At 44.8% G+C, this 20,678-nt stretch overlaps 1 protein-coding gene across 1 annotated transcript; it reads right to left on the reverse strand.

Annotated features, from left to right (window-relative positions):
- Positions 1-1,823: 1,823 nt before the first annotated feature.
- Positions 1,824-11,704, reverse strand: ankrd33aa (ankyrin repeat domain 33Aa). The gene is made up of 6 exons (XM_014136458.2): positions 11,415-11,704; positions 6,592-6,995; positions 6,091-6,220; positions 5,604-5,744; positions 3,735-3,914; positions 1,824-3,405 (listed from the first exon to the last, which is right to left on the reverse strand). The coding sequence occupies exons 2-6, from the start codon at positions 6,847-6,849 to the stop codon at positions 2,732-2,734; spliced, it is 1,383 nt and encodes a 460-aa protein (XP_013991933.1). The 5' UTR covers positions 6,850-6,995; positions 11,415-11,704; the 3' UTR covers positions 1,824-2,731.
- Between the last annotated feature and the right edge of the window lie 8,974 nt (positions 11,705-20,678).

Below are 20,678 nucleotides of genomic sequence, written 5' to 3' on the forward strand. Positions count from 1 at the left end.
TCTAATACTGAACTGTTCATCTCGCACAATGATCCAAATATGACTTGCCTCCTTTATGGGAATGTTACATTATACTGATGTGTGGGTGAGATCTTTTCTTCATTTGAGTAATGTGAATTCCTTAATCTCATGGTCCCGAATATTATCCTCTTGGCCTATGTACAGCAGCTAGATACACAGCTGGGAGGCCTCACATCAACAATCTCAGGGAAGAGAGAGCAAAATGTTTTTCTTATTTTGAGCAGTAGCAGCATGTATTTTTCCTTCCCCACATTAATCTGTGAGCTGTTGAGATCTGGGTTGTTCTCAGCATTCTTTCAGTGCCAGGCAACACCGTGGAAAGAGAATGATATGTCATTCAATGTCTATGGGCAGCACAGTGTGTCTCTGTTTTCTCCAGGCTTCACTGAAACTCTTTGTTTTGTTGTTGTGCAATAATCGCACAGGACAGGATTGAATAGAATGGAGAGAAAGTCTGAGCAGTCTGCTTTGACATTCAACAATCTTTGAAAGAAATGGTCTACAGGACACATTATAGCAGATTAGAAATACTCATTTAAAAGGCTTAATCGAATTACAAAAACAACTAAACTGCAGTCTAACCACTTGATTTGCTGTAAAGATGAGGGGTGGGAATATAAGATTGGCGATAGAAATTCCTTTCCAAGAAAGGTTTAGCAGTTCTGGAAATATATATAAACTTCCTGTGCACTATGTAGGGAATTGGGTACCATTTGCAGCGCACTTTCAGTCTTTAGTCAGGGGTTCTAATCTGGCCTCTCTCTGACCTCCATAAGACTCTTGTTTCAATGTTGACTTTATATTGACTAGTTCCCCAACTGTAAAAGGGAACTGAAACTAAATACTTCAGAGATACTGTGAGAAAGTTTATCTGTGTTCACTGGGTAGGTTGATCTACTGGCATGAAAGTTGATGAGGGATTTTTGGTAAGTTTTGCAATTCTTGCTTTAGTTTTGATATTATTCCTCCCCCAAAAACATTCTGTCTGTTTGTTTAGTTCGTTTTTCCAACTTTGTCTTGTTTGCTCTACAGACTGGTATTTCTGGTCTGAGGATTACAGTTCTTAGCATCTACAAATACCCTAATTCATTATTCATTTAAACAAACCAGTCACATGTGTTCTCCTCTTGTTTTTAAACGTTTTAATGTTTGGTTCGGTAATAGGATATTCATTAGGCCTATTGTATCTATTCCTATTGTTGGAGACATTTCTGATGTTTCAATGGCTTTTGACTGGGGAAATTCACTACCCATATGTCTCTTTCCAAATCTTTGATGAGGGGCATAGAACAGGTATTGAAGAATAACCATCACATTAGGGCCGCTACAGACACAAGCTTATTTCTACTCCACACTAGACTCAGCGATATGACGTCAATGCAGAAAGTAAACAGCATTAATGGGTCAATTTCCGCAACAACAAAGATCGTTGAAGTTCGATGCTCAACTTCTCCACTGTTTTGATCCCGTGGCTACCACGCTGTAACAGAGTGACGGGAACCCCGTGTACATGCGCAGACACTGTGTGTGATTGTGTGAGAGCGAGGTCTTGCATCTCGCTCATCTCAATATCCGTGGTGCTGCTCGTGGCACCGTCCTTTCACTGAGTATACCTTTAACAGTTGCACTGTATCTACAGTCAACCTGTTAACATAACTAAGGCTTCTGAGTAAGTTTGTGCAACGTAATAATAAAGTCACTCAGTGTCTGGCTTATCTAAGAACCTGAGCCTCATCAAAACTGAGGTTATCCCTGATTTAACTAGCCTGGTGTAACGAGTGCACTGAGAGTCAGGAAGCAAGTTCAGGGAGTGAGTGTTTTAATAAATGAATGAAACAATACACGTAACACAATCAACGCACCAACATGAAAACAGAGTCAATAACACCTGAGGAAAGAACCAAAGGGAGTGACAGATATAGGGAAGATAATCAAGGAGGTGATGGAGTCCAGGTGAGTGTCATGAGGCGCAGGTGCGTGAGACGATGGTGACAGGGGTGCAGGATAATCAGCAGCCTGATGACCTAGAGGCCGGAGAGGGAGTATAGGTGACACCTGGTCCCAGATCTCTTTGTGCTGTCTTGCCAACTCCTATGGTCATTGTTATGTTACGAATTGACTGGAGTTATTCATCATTTGAAAAACTCATGGTAATGTCCTGCTTCTCTTTCAGTAAGTGCAAATAGAAATTTGACATTTCTTTGCTATGGCTCTGGTTCCTTCACAGTTTCGATTAGTTAGTTGTTTCAGACATGCTGTATGTTAAGAACGCGGAAGCCCAAACAAACTCTACTGATCTTTTTAACAACTGACTCCCCAAAAATGAAACAACAAAATAAGTTAACATATAAAAAGCATATTCCTCTTGATAGATACATGAATAGTAAAGTCTAGGAATGTTCAGGCCATTTCAGTAAGTCCTTACAGCATATCCCAATCAAGAGGAAAAACAACAGTCCATCCATTAGTCTTAGTCTGGCTCAGATGCTAGTTTCCACCCGTGTTATTGGAAACACCACTGCAGGGCTGAAACTGGGCTTCCATGATGGCCCCGGAAAGGGGCCACCACAGGGGAGCTGTCCCCTTTTCCCTCTTATATGACATCATCACAGATTGGAGTGAGTAAGAGATGGCAGCACAGAGGCCGTTCTATTCTCTCAGGGTTCTGTGCCCTCACTCTGTGGCAGTTTACAAACAGATAGCTGGCAGTTTAACTTGCCTTGGCGGGCTCCTTGGCCTTGGCCGCCGCCTTGGCTGCCTTCATTTTAGATTTCTTAAGTGCCTTCTCTTGCACTTCCTTCTCTTCCTCCAACTTCTCCTTTTCCTTTTTCTTCTCCTGCTTATCCGATTTGTACTTCCAGACTGGAGGCTCCAGGTGGCCCTTGTGCCTCTTCGTCTTCTTCGCCTTCTTGGGTGTTTTTTCCGCAGACTTAGTGAAGGTGATCGTGGGGATGCAGCCGTACGGGAAGACACTGTTCCGATTCGCCAAGGAATGGGGGAGGATGTTCTGGACGCCGTTTGCAGTCGTTGAGAGAACACTACCCCTCCGCTTCGTGTCCGAGCAGCAGTTGGCGAGCAAGAGGGAGGACGACGCCGGCACCGGCGTGAAGGAACACTTAACACCATTACTATGACACACGGAGCTCTCCTCCAGTTCCTTGCTGCTGTGCTTTTCCATCAGCTCCGGCACAGCCAGCCGCCGCTTCCCGACCTCGGGGGGGCTGGTGGGGCAGAGTGGCCGGCAGCCCATGGAGACTAGTGGACTGTGGATGGACGTTGTCATCCTCACCATGTGGTCCAACACCCCATTGTCCTGAGGGTCGTTGGGGAAGCTGAAGGTCAAGCTGTCCTTCAGACGCTGGGTCAGGTTCTTGGGGGCCATGGCTTTAGAAGATAGGAGACAGAAGAAGATTACTTTATTGTCTTTATAAGAATATATGCCATTTAGCAGACGCTTTCATCTAATTAGTACAGAGACACTGAAATGTGTCTTTTTCCTTTATACCTACCCACCCAAGACACACACAGAGCCTCCACACGTGTCCGCTGCAATGCAGCAGCACCCCTGAATCAGTTTAGGGTTTAAGTGTCGTGCCCGAATGCACAACAACAGGTGATGTAGCCTATTTAACCCAGCATCCCTCCCCGACATATTTTTCCCAGTTGGAGCAGGGATTTGAACCAGTAACCCTCCAGGTTCTTGTCTCTCAAACCTTTAGCCACCAACTCCTTCAGCTCGGGCCACTCCATCACGTAGCTATCGCAGAACTGTTCGGCGATGGGACACGCCTGGAGGCGACGGAGACGCTGCAGGACCTCGAAGCGACTTGTCTTCAGGGCCCAGTCTGTTATGCTTTTCCCTTTGACATCATCCACTACGTTGATATCAGCACCTGGTAAGTGGTCAGGGAGAGACAGGGAGGAGGAAAATGTGGAGAGAAAGAGAAAGAGAGAGAGAGAGAGAGAGAGAGAGAGAGAGAGAGAGAGAGAGAGAGAGAGAAAAAAGAAAATAGACAGAGAGAGAACAGAGACACATAAAACCTTGAGGGAAACTGGGCATGATCAGATTTTCAGAAGGCAACTTGTGTTCAAAGTCAGCATAATTGCCCCACCACGTGGCCATTAAGGGAAAACAGAATGGTGCAGGGAGATACAGAACAGGAGATAAAAAAACACACTATGAAAACTGTCACCATCTGTTTGCCTTGACTAATTATGAGACAGCATGACGATGGCCTTGAATAAATGAATGAATCTACAGTTTGAGGAAGGAGAATCTAAGGTTTCCATTAGGGTTAATTGGTTAATTAGCTCCTAGATGTGTAATTGGAGTCATTATTAATAATGTCTATTTTCAGAGGCTTGTCCTCAACCATTCATTCAACACATTATAAGGCACATAGATGTAATATATTAACACAGGAATACTCCATCCTTATGGAGAACGCTACGTAGTAGGGTAACATCATTTGACCTGTCTTGACTTATGAACGTGTAACAGGTGTGATTGAGTGGAATTTTTCCAGAATCGTGCCTATATCAGTCCTGGTAAATCCACACAGGGCTAGCTAATCCAGCCTCTAACCCAAAACAGCTAGTCCCAGATTAGATAAGTAGATCAGAAAGGAAAATCCTTAGATTTGCCCCTTAACTCAGCTAGGTCTGCGTCATCATCTTCCTCCACCAAAATCTGTCATAACCATACACTTGGTCTGTGTCTGAAATGGCACTGTCACGACACCTACGGAGGGTGGCGCCCCTCCTCGCTCGGGCGGCGCTCGGTGGTCGTCGTCGCCGGCCTACTAGCTGCCACTGATCTATGTTTCACGTTCTGTTAGTTAGGTCTAGGTTAGTTACGCACCTGTTTTGTATTAGTTGTTAGTGGGGAGGGGTATTTAGGCTAGCTAGTTAGGTTTGTGGGTTGTGCGGGATTGTTTGTTGTCAGGGTTACGTTGCTGATGAGGGTTTGTGTTTTTCCTTCTCGAGGAATTATATTTGGGCTGCGTCCCTGGTTTTCTTTAGTAGAGGGTGGTGCCTTTTATTTTGCACACCCTGCACTCCGTTCTTGTTATTTTTCCGTGCGAATATTTATTAAAGTTTATTCCCGGAATCATCTGTCTCCTGCGCCTGACTCCACCTCTCCTGATTCCTCAAGCCACCCATTGTGACAGGCACCCTATTCCCTATATAGTGCACTACTATAGACCAGAGCCCTATTCCCTATATAGTGCACTACTATAGACCAGAGCCCTATTCCCTATATAGTGCACTACTTCTGACCAGGCCCTTGCTTTTTCTTTTTTTCACACAGCGTCTTCACGATAACCATAGAAACATATTGAATAAAAGAAAAGTCATTCTGTTTCTACGATGATAAATTGACATCCCATTTCACCCTAGTACCTGTGCATTTACTGTTTCGACAAAAAATACAAAAAATATGTTAGCAAATTGTCAGTATGGAGAGTGAGGATTTATGCCACTTGGAAAAGGAAAACCCATGAAAATGAGTTCTTAGAAGACTTTCCCACCCTGAACTCAAAGAACTCCAATTCTTGATTTGACTGACTTTAGCCACTTACCGGCCATTATGAGGGAAGACACACAGTCCTCCCTGCCCTGTATGGCTGCCTTGATGAGGGCAGTGAAGCCTCTGATGTCCCTCACCTCCAGGTCTACCTTAGGGTAGTAGTTCAGGATGAAGTTGAGGATGGATATGTAGCCTGGGGGGTGGGGGTGGGGGTGGGGGCTGTTATTAGGAACATTGTTGTTACAGTACAACTAAATAGAAAATAAACTCCAGAATACTGGGGATCTTGATACTCCACAGATTTACTTGATCTTGTATGTTATTATACACTTTCAACGAATATTTTCAGTACGACCAACATTTCTTCTTCAGCTGAATGCACTGCGACAATGGTAAAGGGATTTATTTTCCAGATACTTCCCTGATTATAATACTTTTGACCACCCGATCATAGGCCATGTTAAAGGTTGAAATGATATGGTATAATCATGCTACCTCTTGCTCACCCAAGATAGCCATCATAATATCGCGGTGCTTACCGGCCTGGGCAGCGATCATCACTGCTGTGCTGCCTTCGTTGTCCTGATGGTTGATGTCTATCAGTGGACACGTGTGTAGACCGTAGACGATGTCCACGTAGCCTCTGGAGACAGCCAACATCAGGCCATTCTGACATGAAAACAAAGCAGAAACAAAGACATGTGGTCATTAACTAGGTGTATGCTTTAATGCACCAGCAACCGGCATACTTTCGCTCATCCTCCTTGTGGGACAGCTTACATTAAAACCAACACTTGAGTAACTGACTTAGTGTCAGCTAACCATCTCAGGGACTGGTCCACATCATGCCAGAGACCCAAGGACCAAAGGTTGAGAAACTCTGCTCTTAATGTACAATATCTGGGGCCATATGGTTTTGATGATAGTGGTGGGTAGTGCGAGGAACACCAGAGAGAAGTATTACACATCCTTGTGTTTCTATTGATAGTGTGGGCTAGTAAGGTGTGTGTGTGTGTTTCTGTTTGTTTGTGTATCCTTACCCTGCCGTTGATGTCCAGCTCCATGACTTCTTCCTTAGTAACCCCCCTCTCCAGGACCCTCTGTAGGGTTAGCGCCTCGTTCCTGTTACAGGCCTCGTACAGTGTAGAGGTGGTGCCTCCTCCACCCCGCCTCATCTCATAGTCTGGCATAATAGAGTCCTCAGACACCAAGCTCGCCGTTTCAGACTCATTCTGAGAGAGTTCAGAGTCCTCGGATGGGCCGGCGCCCAGGTGTGGGTCATTTAGTGCATGAGCCATCGCTTGACCTCCAGGAGCCCAAAGAGGAGGGGATCACACCCAATCGAGAGGCCTCCTCGGCCCCCAGAAGGATGGGATCAGAACCTGTGGAGGTGGAAAGGACCCTGCTTCTGCCCTGCTGATAATGACCGCATGCTGGAGGATCTCTGGAGGAATGGACAGACAAACAATATGACTGTCTGGAGGGGCACAGACAAGCACGTACACACACACACACACACACACACACACACACACACACACACACACACACACACACACACACACACACACACACACACACACACACACACACACACACACACACACACACACACACACACACACACACACACACTCGAGCACCACACAGAGACCTCTAATTCAGTTACACATTGTGAAACGACTGGCTCACTCAATTATGTGATGAAGCAAAAGTCCTGTTCGTACTCTATTACAGTACGCTTGTCTTCCCTTTCCCCAACATATCATCTGTTTTGGATCAGAGTGTTGATCAACAGCTCATAGAGCGTCTCTCAAACTTCTCTGATTCACAGTACAACAACTCAAATAAACCACGTAGCTGGCATCTGCAGGCATATATTGTAGAAGAATAGCTTTTAAACAATCCCTTTAGAGGCTGTATTTACCCTACAATCAACGACCAATGTGACAACAAAACATTTTCTAATCATTAGCCATCTAATCATTAGAGGGTTGACCCTCTCAAGTCCATATCTTTCAATCAATCTTGATCCGTCAAATAGGTTGCTCCCTAGCATCCTTCTAAGGTTCTCATTGACCTGAGACAGCACAGTCGTAACTCCTACGTTTTCCATTGACAGCATGGTGTGAGTGTATGGACAGGTCCATTGATTGGTCCTAGTCCATGTGAGGTTCTAAAGTGGATGAGTCTAACTCACCCCAAACCTGAAGAGAGCCTTAAATGCCTGATTCATCTGAATTGCGTTTGTTCAGATATTTTCTTTTTTTACATTGTCCTTCTCAGCACGGTTCCATCAACTATGGGGGGATACGTATCCAGGCCAGCCCAGTACAGCTCGACTAGGGCTGGCTCGCTTAGGTCCTATGGTGTGAATCAGGCTGAGGAGAACCTGAGGAGAACCTAGCCCCACCACGCCAGGTGTGATTGACAGGAGGTGGTGTAATCTGTGCCATTACGGCAGTCAGATATTGTCGGCACTCTTGTGCTTCAGCGCTGTGCAACCTGACAGCAGTGGCGGATTTAGGCATAGGCGACATGGGCAGCCGCCCAGGGCGGCATCTTGCCAGGGCAGCATGGGGCCCACGCCCACCCGCACAATTAAAAAAAAAATACATAAATGCAAAATGAAAAACAATATACTGCTCAAAAAAATAAAGGGAACACTTAAACAACACATCCTAGATCTGAATGAAATAAATAATCTTATTAAATACTTATTTCTTTACATAGTTGAATGTGCTGACAACAAAATCACACAAAAATAATCAATGGAAATCCAATTTATCAACCCATGGAGGTCTGGATTTGGAGTCACACTCAAAATTAAAGTGGAAAACCACACTACAGGCTGATCCAACCTTGATGTAATGTCCTTAAAACAAGTCAAAATGAGGCTCAGTAGTGTGTGTGGCCTCCAAGTGCCTGTATGACCTCCCTACAACGCCTGGGCATGCTCCTGATGAGGTGGCGGATGGTCTCCTGAGGGATCTCCTCCCAGACCTGGACTAAAGCATCCGCCAACTCCTGGACAGTCTGTGGTGCAACGTGGCGTTGGTGGATGGAGCGAGACATGATGTCCCAGATGTGCTCAATTGGATTCAGGTCTGGGGAATGGGCGGGCCAGTCCATAGCATCAATACCTTCCTCTTGCAGGAACTGCTGACACACTCCAGCCACATGAGGTCTAGCATTGTCTTGCATTAGGAGGAACCCAGGGCCAACTGCACCAGCATATGGTCTCACAAGGGGTCTGAGGATCTCATCTCGGTACCTAATGGCAGTCAGGCTACCTCTGGCGAGCACATGGAGGGCTGTGCGGCCCCCCAAAGAAATGCCACCCCACACCATGACTGACCCACCACCAAACCGGTCATGCTGGAGGATGTTGCAGGCAGCAGAACATTCTCCACGGCGTCTCCAGACTCTGTCACGTCTGTCACGTGCTCAGTGTGAACCTGCTTTCATCTGTGAAGAGCACAGGGCGCCAGTGGCAAATTTGCCAATCTTGGTGTTCTCTGGCAAATGCCAAACGTCCTGCACGGTGTTGGGCTGTAAGCACAACCGCCACCTGTGGACGTCGGGCCCTCATACCACCCTCATGGAGTCTGTTTCTGACCATTTGAGCAGACACATGCACATTTGTGGCCTGCTGGAGGTCATTTTGCAGGGCTCTGGCAGTGCTTCTCCTGCTCCTCCTTGCACAAAGGCGAAGGTTTCGGTCCTGCTGCTGGGTTGTTGCCCTCCTACGGCCTCCTCCACGTCTCCTGATGTACTGGCCTGTCTCCTGGTAGCGCCTCCATGCTCTGGACACTACGCTGACAGACACAGCAAACCTTCTTGCCACAGCTCGCATTGATGTGCCATCCTGGATGAGCTGCACTACCTGAGCCACTTGTGTGGGTTGTAGACTCCGTCTCATGCTACCACTAGAGTGAAAGCACCGCCAGCATTCAAAAGTGACCAAAACATCAGCCAGGAAGTATAGGAACTGAGAAGTGGTCTGTGGTCCCCACCTGCAGAACCACTCTTTTATTGGGGGTGTCTTGCTAATTGCCTATAATTTCCACCTGTTGTCAATTCCATTTGCACAACAGCATGTGAAATGTATTGTCAATCAGTGTTGCTTCCTAAGTGGACAGTTTGATTTCGCAGAAGTGTGATTGACTTGGAGTTACATTGTGTTGTTTAAGTGTTCCCTTTATTTTTTTGAGCAGTGTATATTCCGAATGGTGACATTTGCGCAATCGGTTTTCTATCGCTCATTTGCATGTCACGTCAATGATATCATGTCACCGTATGAGACTGTGGGACAATTAACCTTGTCGGAGTGGGCGCCCTGATTCTAGTTTGTGAGCTAGGCAGGCTACTGCCTGGGAAGGTCTCCCACTCAGAAGTACGAGATGGGGAGGGGGGCGGGGTAGGTTGACCTCAGGTCTCCCCACTGGAAGCCCGAGGTAGGGTACGCGTGGGTTCGTCCAGGGAGCTATACAAGCTAGAATCGCCACTGAGAGGATAATGTTTGGTAACTGGCTTGAGGCCTAGACATCAGGACACCCTACTGGGAGACTTGGTGCTTGATGCTTGATCTTATGTAGAGGCTATTACTGAGAGCAGTGGAAATAGATATCAGATCTTGTTCCGTTTAAATAAATCCTTGGGTGTTTTAACTTCTTCAGGATCGGTGAGTCCCCCCCCTGATGTTGAGCTAATGTAGGCTAATGCGATTAGCATGAGGTTGTAAGTAACAAGAACATTTCCCAGGACATAGACATATTTGATATTGTCAGAAAGCTTACATTCTTGTTAATCTAACTGCACTGTCCAATTTACAGTAGCTATTACAGTGAAATAATACCATGCTATTGTTTGAGGAGAGTGCACAGTTTTGAACATGAAAAGTTATTAATAAACCAATTAGGCGCATATGGGCAGTCTTGATACAACATTTTGAACAGAAATGCAATGGTTCATTGGATCAGTCTAAAACTTTGCCCATACACTGCTGCCATCTCGTGGCCAAAATCTAAATTGCAGCTGGGCTGTAATAATACATGATGGCCTTTCTCTTGCATTTCAAAGATGATGGTACAAAACAATACAAAAGAACGGTTGGTTTTTTCTTTGCATTATCTTTTACCAGATCTATTGGGTTATATTCTCCTACATTCCTTTCACATTTCCACAAACGTCAAAGTATTTCCTTTCAAATGGTACCAAGAATATGCATATCCTTGCTTCAAGGCCTGAGTTACAGGCAGTTAGATTTGGGTATGTCATTTTAGGCAAAAATTGAAAAAATTGTCGGATCCTTAATAGGTTTTAAGACCATCGCTGAGCACACATTTGCTATAAGTCTGTTCTGTAAGTTACTCGCTCTCTTTTCGTTTCCCCTGAACACCAGATGTACTTTGTTGTTTCCTACCCCGCAGCGGTTGGCTTTTAACAATATACATGGTCTTAGTCTACTCATTAGTAACCTTCCTTTTAGTAGGATCTAGTTAAAACACAGAGGGGAACACTACCTCTTCTAATCCCACAAGCCTTTGCTTTCATTCCTCTGCTGTTCTGTCATTCCTCTCAGAAGAATGAAGATCAGTATCGCTACAAGCCCCCCTCCTCTCTCTCTCTCTCTCTTTCTCTCTCTCCAACAACTTCCACTGAAAATCTGATTTGATCAAGTTCTCTGTTCTGTTGTTCCTCTGAACAACAAAACTGTGGAAGGAGAAAATAGGTTATAAAGGTAACAACAATCCACAACCAGTGTTGCCTCTGATAAACTCCCCAACAAACAGACTAGTGGGACCATGACCTTTGACATAGTTTTAAACCAACCCACATCCACGACACGTCCATGTCTCACCATAAAAAGTGTCTATCCAATAGGGTATTCTCCTCTTGTTCCTCTGTTTACTCCCTCTCTCTCTCTTCCTGGGTCAACAGCATTAGCATCCCCTCTTCCTCCTCTGTTCCTCTCTTCCTCTGGGATCTTGGGGAGTCCCAGTGACATCAGACTCGTGCTTCTCCAGCTATAGACCCCTCTAACCTCCTCCTCCTTCCCTCCTCACATGGTGTGCCTCGCTCTGCTTGGCTTGGCCCCTTAGCCTAGGCTGTCCGATGGATCACCACCACCATGCAATCCTCCTTCCAGGTCTTTACATAGACACTGAATGCTAAGTCAGGCAACAGGCAGCCAGAAGCTGCTGGTCTAAATTAGTCAGGAGGCAGCATGCTCTCAGCTCTCATCCCGATTACAGGAGATTTACAGGAGGATTAGAAGGCAAGGAACAACAGCAGGAGGAGCAGCTCTCCTGACAGGCTGGCAAGGAGCTGTGCAGGAAGGACTGCTCTCTCTCTCTCTTTCTCTTTCTCCCTGTATTTTACCCTTATGTTCCGTATCTCTTCTCCTGGTCTGCTCTCTTTCTCTGTCTTTGAAAGTTATTCTCCATCTCCCTCTCCCTCTCTCTCTGTCTCTCCTCTTTCTCTCTCTCTTTCTCCCTCTCCCTCCTATTCTTCTCCCTCTTTCATTGCCATTCTCCATCTTTCTCCTTCTGTCAGCGCTAGCCTCTCTAATGGTCTAATCCATTTGAAGGGACAACAAACCAACCCTGCTGTTACTGCGAGCCAGGGGCCTAGTCAGTTAATTGTTCCAAAAATGGCATGCAAAGACACACACATGCACGTGTGCGCACACACACACACACATATGCACGCACATATAGAGGGAGGGAGGAGCACATACCCACATTCACACACAACATAATTGTTCACAGAAAGATGTCTGCTATAAAATGAGGTAACATGGACTATAGATTACAATCACTTGAAATAATATGCAGAAGATGCTTAGAACTGTGTTTTCAGTCCCAATAGTATGCAATTTGTCATCAGGGTATGCACCAGCCTAGCAGAGAGCTTACTGACTAAGTAAGTCTGCCCCTTACTGGCTGTTTGCAGAAGCACAATAGAGCTCCAATACAGTTCAAAACGAATCAAATCAAATCAAATGTTATTGGTCACATACACATGTTTAGCAGATGTTATTACGGGTGTAGCGAAATGCTTGTGTTCCTAGCTCCAACAGCGCAGTAATATCTAACAATACACAACAATACACACAAATCTAAAAGTAAAATAATGGAATTAAGAAATACAGAACAATTAGGACAAGCAATATTGGAGTCCGGAGTATCAAAAATTCGGAGCCAGGCTCAGCCAATCAGGATTCGTTTTTCCCCAGGATGTGGAGGTCCTGGGCTGGCATGGTTACACGTGGTCTGCGGTTGTGACGACCGCAGACCACGTAGGAGGCAGCTTAAGGTAGAGAAATGAACATTCAGTTCTCTGGCAACAGCTCTGGTAGACTTTCCTGCTGTCAACATGTCAATCGCACGCTCCCTCAAAACTTGAGACATCTATGGCATTGTGTTGTGTGACAAAACTGCACATTTTAAAGTTGCCTTTTATTGTCCCCAGCACAAGGTGCACCTGTGTAATGATCATCCTGTTTAATCAGTTTCTTGATATGCCACACCTGTCAGGGGGATGGATTATCTTGGCAAAGTAGAAATGCTCACTACCTGGGATATAAACACATTTGTGCACAAAATATGAGAGAAATAAACTTTTGTGCCATGGAACATTTCTGGGATTTTTTTCTTCAGCTCATGAAACATGGGACCAACACTTTACATGTTGTGTTTATATTTTTGTTCAGTGTATATAGAATACATAGGATAGAATAGTATATGTACAGAAATAGTTGAATAGGATGGCCTTGACTAGAATACAGTATATACATATGAAGTGGGTAAAACAGTATGTAAACATTACTCAAGTGACCAGTTAGTTATGTGCCAGTGCCAGTACTACGTGTGTTTCGAAGCATTCATGTCTTAGAAGCACTGAAATAGCCCTGAGTGTACAGTTTAAGGGTACTGTTGAGCTGAGCCTTTTCAAACAAGCCTAAGGCAAGGGCATTATCCACAACCAAAGGTACCTGTGCTCTCTGATCTCTTTGGCCCTCCTCTCACTGACAAAACTAATGCAAGAACACCCACATTTATATAACTATGCCTACCACAGCGAGCTCTTGTGAAAACCCCTGTAGCTATACACATAAAACAAATAATACAAATCTGTCAGATATCGTCGATTGAAGCACCTGCCTGGTATTAAGTGTTAGTTAGACAACAGACTGCTGTTGCTGGAAACACTAAGGGCTTCCAATCTCTGTCGATCCTATCAAATGTCCCTAGCCCATTGAAGACGTCTCATAGCTTATCAAAAGCTGCCTTTGGCGTTCTGTCAGATCAACTTTGCAGTAGCAGTGAAATAAACTTTCAAGACACCAAAATGCTGTTATATTCACTAAACTAAAAGCTCCATAGAACAAGAAAAGGTAGGCATATGTACAATAGGAGGTATGTTGGAATACTAGGTTGCAACATCTCAGCCAGTCATTCGAGGCACAAAGAGATTCAGAGAGTTTCAGAGAGATTCACATGATGCCAGAAAGCACAAGTTCTCAGGTTCTATGGCGCAATGGTTAGTACTCTGGATTTTGTATCCAGTGATCAGAGTTCAAGACCTGCCTGGTGAGACAGATAAGAAGAGAAAGATAATTTACATTTTTAGTCATTTAGCAGACGCTCTTATCGAGAGCGACGTGCAGGAGCAATTAGGGTTAAGTGCCACATCAACAGAATTTTAATCTATTCGGCTCGGGGAATCAAACCAGCAACCTTTTGGTTACTGGCCCAAAGCTCAAAAACCAATAGGGTACATGCTGCGGTTAAACTCCCCTGGAGTCTATTGACGGTAGACTTTTGACCGGTAGTGTATATATATATATATATATATATATACACATTTCCTGAGCCTTCTTATATCTCCCATATATAGGACAGACACTTCAAAACCTTATTCCTTATGAGTTATGTTACTGTCTTTTTTGCCATTTCTGAATATCTTATTCAATGCGTTTCTATGGGATATAGTCGTAAAGTCCAAATTCAATATTATATATTTTAAAGGGGGCCCTAAAATTCAAAATCAAATACCTAAATGATCCATGGTATGACCTTCTTAAAACAATTCCACATGTCAGCTTAGAACCCAGGGTCAGTCACTATATCCCCCAGAGAAGAGAGAAGGGAGGGAGGGAGAGGGGTCAGAGAGACGGGAGAAGGAGAGCGGGGGGAGAGAGATCGATGGGGTGGGCGGGGGGGGCGAGGGGGTAGAAGCGGAGCGGAGGAGCCTCACTATCAGACTTTGAATCCAGTGATCCGAGCTCGAATCTCAGTGGAATCTGCCTGGCTTTTGCACCTAAGTGGAAGTTGAAAACAGGAATTTCATCCCAAATGGCACCCTATTCCCTATGAAGTGAATGAATTTTGACCAGGGTCTGAATAGGGAAGTACACTATATAAAGAATAAGGTGCCATTTTGTACAAACCCAGATAAGAGAAGGAATGACTGTTGAAGAGACGACTAGCTCAGTCTGTGGGAACACAGACCGATGTCATGAACAACAACATGCCTTTCTCCACCTCTTAGTAGGGGAGGTTGAATCACAAAAGATGAGACTGCAACTCCACCCAGTACCAGACAGGGGCAGCAGAGCATAGTCCACATGCACCAACCATATAGTTTATGGCCTCAACAGTTGGTTACACCTCATGTCCACCAGAGGCATCAAACTCTTTGAGTTACTGAGGGAGTCATTCATTGTCAATGGAGCAGTCCACAACGCTATGTTGGGGGTGCCGCGCCAGGCTGCGGTACGTTCTGTGTACCGCATGCGTTCAGTATTTTCAACTCGTGTGTGGCTTTACCGTGTGGTGGTACAAACGGAAGTACACACACAGACTCCAACTAGCTAGCTTTTAGCTAGTTGCAAAGCGATGTACATGTGCGTCAAGTACGGAAAATGTGGGCTAGACATCTGGCAAAACAAAATGCATATGCATCTGGCGGACATTGGGCATGAGTGTGTTACGTTTTCACAGTGGAAACTAACTGAAAGATTGGGGATTTTACTTGTTGTCCTATGAAGAAGATTAAATCCAGTTGAACATGTGAATTCAATTTATATTTTTTTCAATGGAGGACATTTTTATAAACATCTTCCAAACCAGACATTTCCTGATGGTCCCTTCAATGCTGATTCATTTGTCTGGATGCAAATTCTTTCCAGAGTCCTAATGAATATTGAGGTTCCAAAATGGTGAAGTGCCTGAGTGTGTGAGAGTTGATTTCATTTTTTATTGGGTACTGAATCCAGCAATCCGAGTTCATATTTCGTACCTGCCTGTCTTTTGAACTTAATGAAGTAATGAGCCCAAACTCACAGAGTAGGAGTGAGACCAGCCTGGTCTCATAGACCTCGCCATCACGGTTGACCACTCCACAGTGCAAAGAACATTGGTGTGACACTGGACAACACCCTGTCGTTTTCTGGAAACATCAAAGCAGTGACTCGCTGCTGCAGGTTCATGCTCTACAACATCCGTAGAATACGACCCTACCTCACACAGGAAGCAGCACAGGTCCTAATCCAGGCACTTGTCCTCTTCCATCTGTACCACTGCAACTCGCTGTTGGCTGGGCTCCCTGCTTGTGCCATCAAACCCTTGCAACTTATCCAGCACGCTGCAACCCGCCTGGTTTTCAACCTTCCCAAGTTCTCTCATGTCACCCCCTCCTCTGCACTCTCCACTGGCTTCCAGTCAAAGCTCGCATCCACTACAAGACCATGCTGCTTACCTATGGAGACAGCAAGAGGAACTGCCCCTCCCTACCTTCAGGCTATGCTCAAACCCTACACCTCAACCCAAGCACTCCGTTCTGCCACCTCAGGTCTTTTGGCCCTCCCACCCCTACGGGAGGGGAGCTCCCACTCAGCCCAGTCCAAGCTCTTCTCTGTCCTGGCATCCCAATGGTGGAACTAGCATCTCCATGAAGCCAGAGTCCCGGCCCATCTTCCGAAAGCATCTGAAATGCACTAACTGTAAGTAATAATGCACTAACTGTAAGTGGCTCTGGATAAGAGACTCTGCTAAATGACTAAGATATAAATGTATAGACAAGACGTAACATAGTAAATGTAAATACGGAACATTTTGTATCATATGTTACGTTTGGTATGGTTACATAAGACAGAAGGTTACTTAAGTCAAAATCGAAATAGGGTGGTTGGGTATGCAAATAACGCGTGAAATTGTAATTCGTAACATATCATACGAAATGAATGATGGACATCCTCAAATGAATACATACTATAAGAAACGTACCATATCATGCTCATTGGAGTGTCTCGGATGAACCTTTAATATGGTACGTCTACCCCTGATTCCAGGTTGGTGAGATAGAAAGGGAGGGGGCTGGGGATTGAAAGAGGGGGCCTGGGATGGGGGAACTAAGTTTAGCCACAGTACTGGTTCTAAAGACAGCTGTGTGCATGGCTAATATTAGACTGTTGGCAGTTTCCAGCACCAATCTTAACTCTGCTAGACTCCTTCCTTGCAGGGATCTGCTAGATTATTTTCAGCTATGGCCTGGTTGACAGCCTCTTCCTCCTCGCCCACGTCTCTCCTTTCTCCTCCACCCCACCTTCATAATTCCTCCTCTCGTTCTAAAGAGCAAAGCCCAAAGTTCTATAGCATCACCAGTAAAGAATTAGTCTGTTAGAGAAATCAGCCCCATATTTGTCCATGCCAAGTAGGCTCTGGCAGTGGAAGAGCGAGGAACTCCAAACTAGTGTTTGGAGTTCTCAGAATGTGTGTGTGTGTGTGTGAGTTTGGAGTTCTGCAAGGAATTATTTGTGTCTTCCTGACTCCAGGCTAGATGAGAAGAGGGAAGAATCAGTGGTGTGACATACATTTGGATAGACTTCAAGTTATTAGGATGTGTGCGTTCATGTGTGTGTACCTGGAGCGCTATAATATTAGTATCTGAACACCGATTGGCACAGGGGGCGATAGGGATAAATGAGATACATAATTGGATAGACTGTTTAAGCACTCTTGCCCCAGCAGGCCTCAATGAAGAATGTTATTTTTCTTGTTTTTGTTGTAGGTCTTAAATATGTAGGTCAAATATTTAGGCAATGACGTCATAACGTATCTGTATTGTGCGTTTATATATTTTGATTTGATATTCATGTTTCCCCCACAGCTTCCCTTGCTGGGATCTCTTGATTGGGCCAATACTGACAGATTTTTTATAATTATGACCACCTGTGTGTGGTATTGTTGTTGTGACATTGATTGCCATGGCACGGTGAAGAAGGGCTTATACCCAATTTTCGTACGGCAATAAAAATGTACATTTAAGTTTATTCACCGGAGTGCTGTCCTATTTTTGTACTGTGGATTATATATATGAGGATTCAGCACCCAACCTAAGTTTATATCAGGTGGAGTCCAGCACCTTGTTTATCTTTTCACAGGAGGTGTCTACCAGGCTGATGGTGTGGTCAGTGACACTTTGCTTCTCGAAAGTCCAATATCTTGAAAACCTGACTGATGACAAGCAAACATTTTGGACTAATGAAAAGAATTCCAAAATATCGTTTTTTTTGGTGGATTTCCCCCTTTAACCTAACACCTAGCGACCTCATCAAGTTGTCCGGATCTCTTGGTGTAACGGATAACATGTTTGCTTGACAGTCGCTGGATCTGGGTTTGAGTCTCTCCTGGGGCTACCCCCCAAAAGTTTACTACACAGGGGTCAGAAGTGGACTGGTACCCGTGAGTCAGAGTACTTGAATCAACAGTCTATTCACTAATAAGTAATAGCTTGCCTAGGCCTAATTCTAAAACAAAACAAGATCACAGCCCCCCCCCCCCACATACTGACACTCATTTGCATGCACAGTGGAGAACATGACCGGTTGGTGAAGCGTGGGAACAGAAAAAATACAACAAACAACCATATAAAAATGATGAATCTTGAGGTTCTAAACACTGCATCCATTTAGCTGATCAAACAGCAGATAAATGACATGGAATAACTAAAGATAATAAACTTTCACTAGCGAACTGAATCAATGTAACTTAACATGAAATTGTGATGTAAATTAATGCCTGAGCTTGGAAAAACAGCAATGATTAAATACACAACTTTACAAGGGAATGACAATATATACAGTATATCACAAAAGTGAGTACACCCCTCACATTTTTGTAAATATTTGAGTATATCTTTTCATGTGATAACACTGAAGAAATGTCACGCCCTGACCTGAGAGAGACGGTATATTTCTCTATTTTGTTAGGTTTCTTTGTTTTGGGCCGAGTATGGTTCCTAATCAGAGGCAGCTGTCTATCGTTGTCTCTGATTAGGAATCATACTTAGGCAGCCTTTTCCCCACCTGTGTTTGTGGGTTATTATTATTTCTGTGTGTGTACGCCACAGGTGCGTTACGTTTCTTGCTGTTTATTGTTTTGGTTCAGTTTTCTTCAAATAAAGATGTGGAATTACCGGCACGCTGCGCCTTGGCTCATATATGACAGGGAATTTGAAGATAGCAAAGTGTCATTTCTTGTCACGTTCTCTACAATGTAAAGTAGTGAGTGTACAGCTTGTATAACAGTGTAAATTTGCTGTCCCCTCAAAATAACACAACACACAGCCATTAATTAATGTCTAAACCGCTGGCAACAAAAGTGAGTACACCCCTAAGTGAAAATATCCAAATTGGGCCCAAAGTGTCAATATTTTGTGTGGCCACCATCATTTTCCAGCACTGCCTTAACCTGTCTGGGCTAGGGGGCAGTATTTTCACGGCCGGATGAAAAAATGTACCCAATTTAAACAGGTTACTACTCCGGCCCAGAAACTAGAATATGCATATTATTAGTAGATTTGGATAGAAAACACTCTGAAGTTTCTAAACCTGTTTGAATGGTGTCTGAGTATAACAGAACTCATATGGCAGGCAAAAACCTGAGAAAAATCCAAGCAGGAAGTGAAAAGTCTGAGAATTGTAGTTCTTCTTTTGATTCTCTATCGAAGCTACAGTGTCTGTGATTATTTTTGTCTATGTACTCTCCTAACATAATCTAATGTTTTGCTTTCGCTGTAAAGCCTTTTTGAAATCGGACAATGTGGTTAGATTAACGAGAAGTTTATCTTTAAAATGGTGTAAAATAGTTGTACGTTTGAGAAAGTTGAATTATGACATTTTGTTGTTTTTGAATTTGCCGCCCTGATATTTCACTGGCTGTGTCCTGCAGGTGGGATGCTAGCGTCCCACCTAGCCCATAGAAGTTAACCCTCTTGGACATGGAGTTCACCAGAGCTTCACAGGTTGCCACTGGAGTCCTCTTCCACTCCTCCATGATGACATCACGGAGCTGGTGGATGTTAGAGACCTTGCACTCCTCCACCTTCCGTTTGAGGATGCCCCACAGATGCTCAATAGGGTTTAGGTCTGGAGACATGCTTGGCCAGTCCATCACCTTTACCCTCAGCTTCTTTAGCTAGGCAGTGGTCGTCTTGGAGGTGTGTTTGGGGTCATTATAATGTTGAATTACTGCCCTGCGGCCCAGTCTCCGAAGGGAGGGGATCATGCTCTGCTTCAGTATGTCACAGTACATGTTGGCATTCATGGTTCCCTCAATGAACTGTAGCTCCCCAGTGCCGGCAGCACTCATGCAGCCCCAAACCATGACACTCCCACCACCATGCTTGACTGTAGGCAAGACACACTTGTCTTTGTACTCCTCACCTGGTTGCCGCCACACCCGCTTGACACCATCTGAACCAAATAAGTTTATCTTGGTCTCATCAGACCACAGGACATGGTTCCAGTAATCCATGTCCTTAGTCTGCTTGTCTTCAGCAAACTGTTTGCGGGCTTTCTTGTGCATCATCTTTAGAAGAGGCTTCCTTCTGGGACGACAGCCATGCAGACCAATTTGATGCAGTGTGCGGCGTATGGTCTGAGCACTGACAGGCTGACCCCCCACCCCTTCAACCTCATACGTCTATTTCCCAAAGACAACCTCTGGATATGACGCTGAGCACGTGCACTCAACTTCTTTGGTCGACCATGGCGAGGCCTGTTCTGAGTGGAACCTGTCCTGTTAAACCGCTGTATGGTCTTGGCCACCGTGCTGCA

Source organism: Salmo salar, chromosome ssa13 (assembly GCF_905237065.1).
Source record: "Salmo salar chromosome ssa13, Ssal_v3.1, whole genome shotgun sequence".
NCBI lineage: Eukaryota > Metazoa > Chordata > Actinopteri > Salmoniformes > Salmonidae > Salmo > Salmo salar.

Excerpts from the sequence above, each read along its gene's own strand:
- ankrd33aa (XM_014136458.2), bottom strand. The coding sequence starts at position 6,849 with ATGGCTCATGCACTAAATGACCCACACCTGGGCGCCGGCCCATCCGAG. Across the intron at positions 6,221-6,591 it reads AGCTGGACATCAACGGCAGG|AATGGCCTGATGTTGGCTGT; the intron begins GTAAGGATACAC and ends TTTTCATGTCAG. Across the intron at positions 3,915-5,603 it reads GTCTTCCCTCATAATGGCCG|GTGCTGATATCAACGTAGTG; the intron begins GTAAGTGGCTAA and ends ACCACTTACCAG.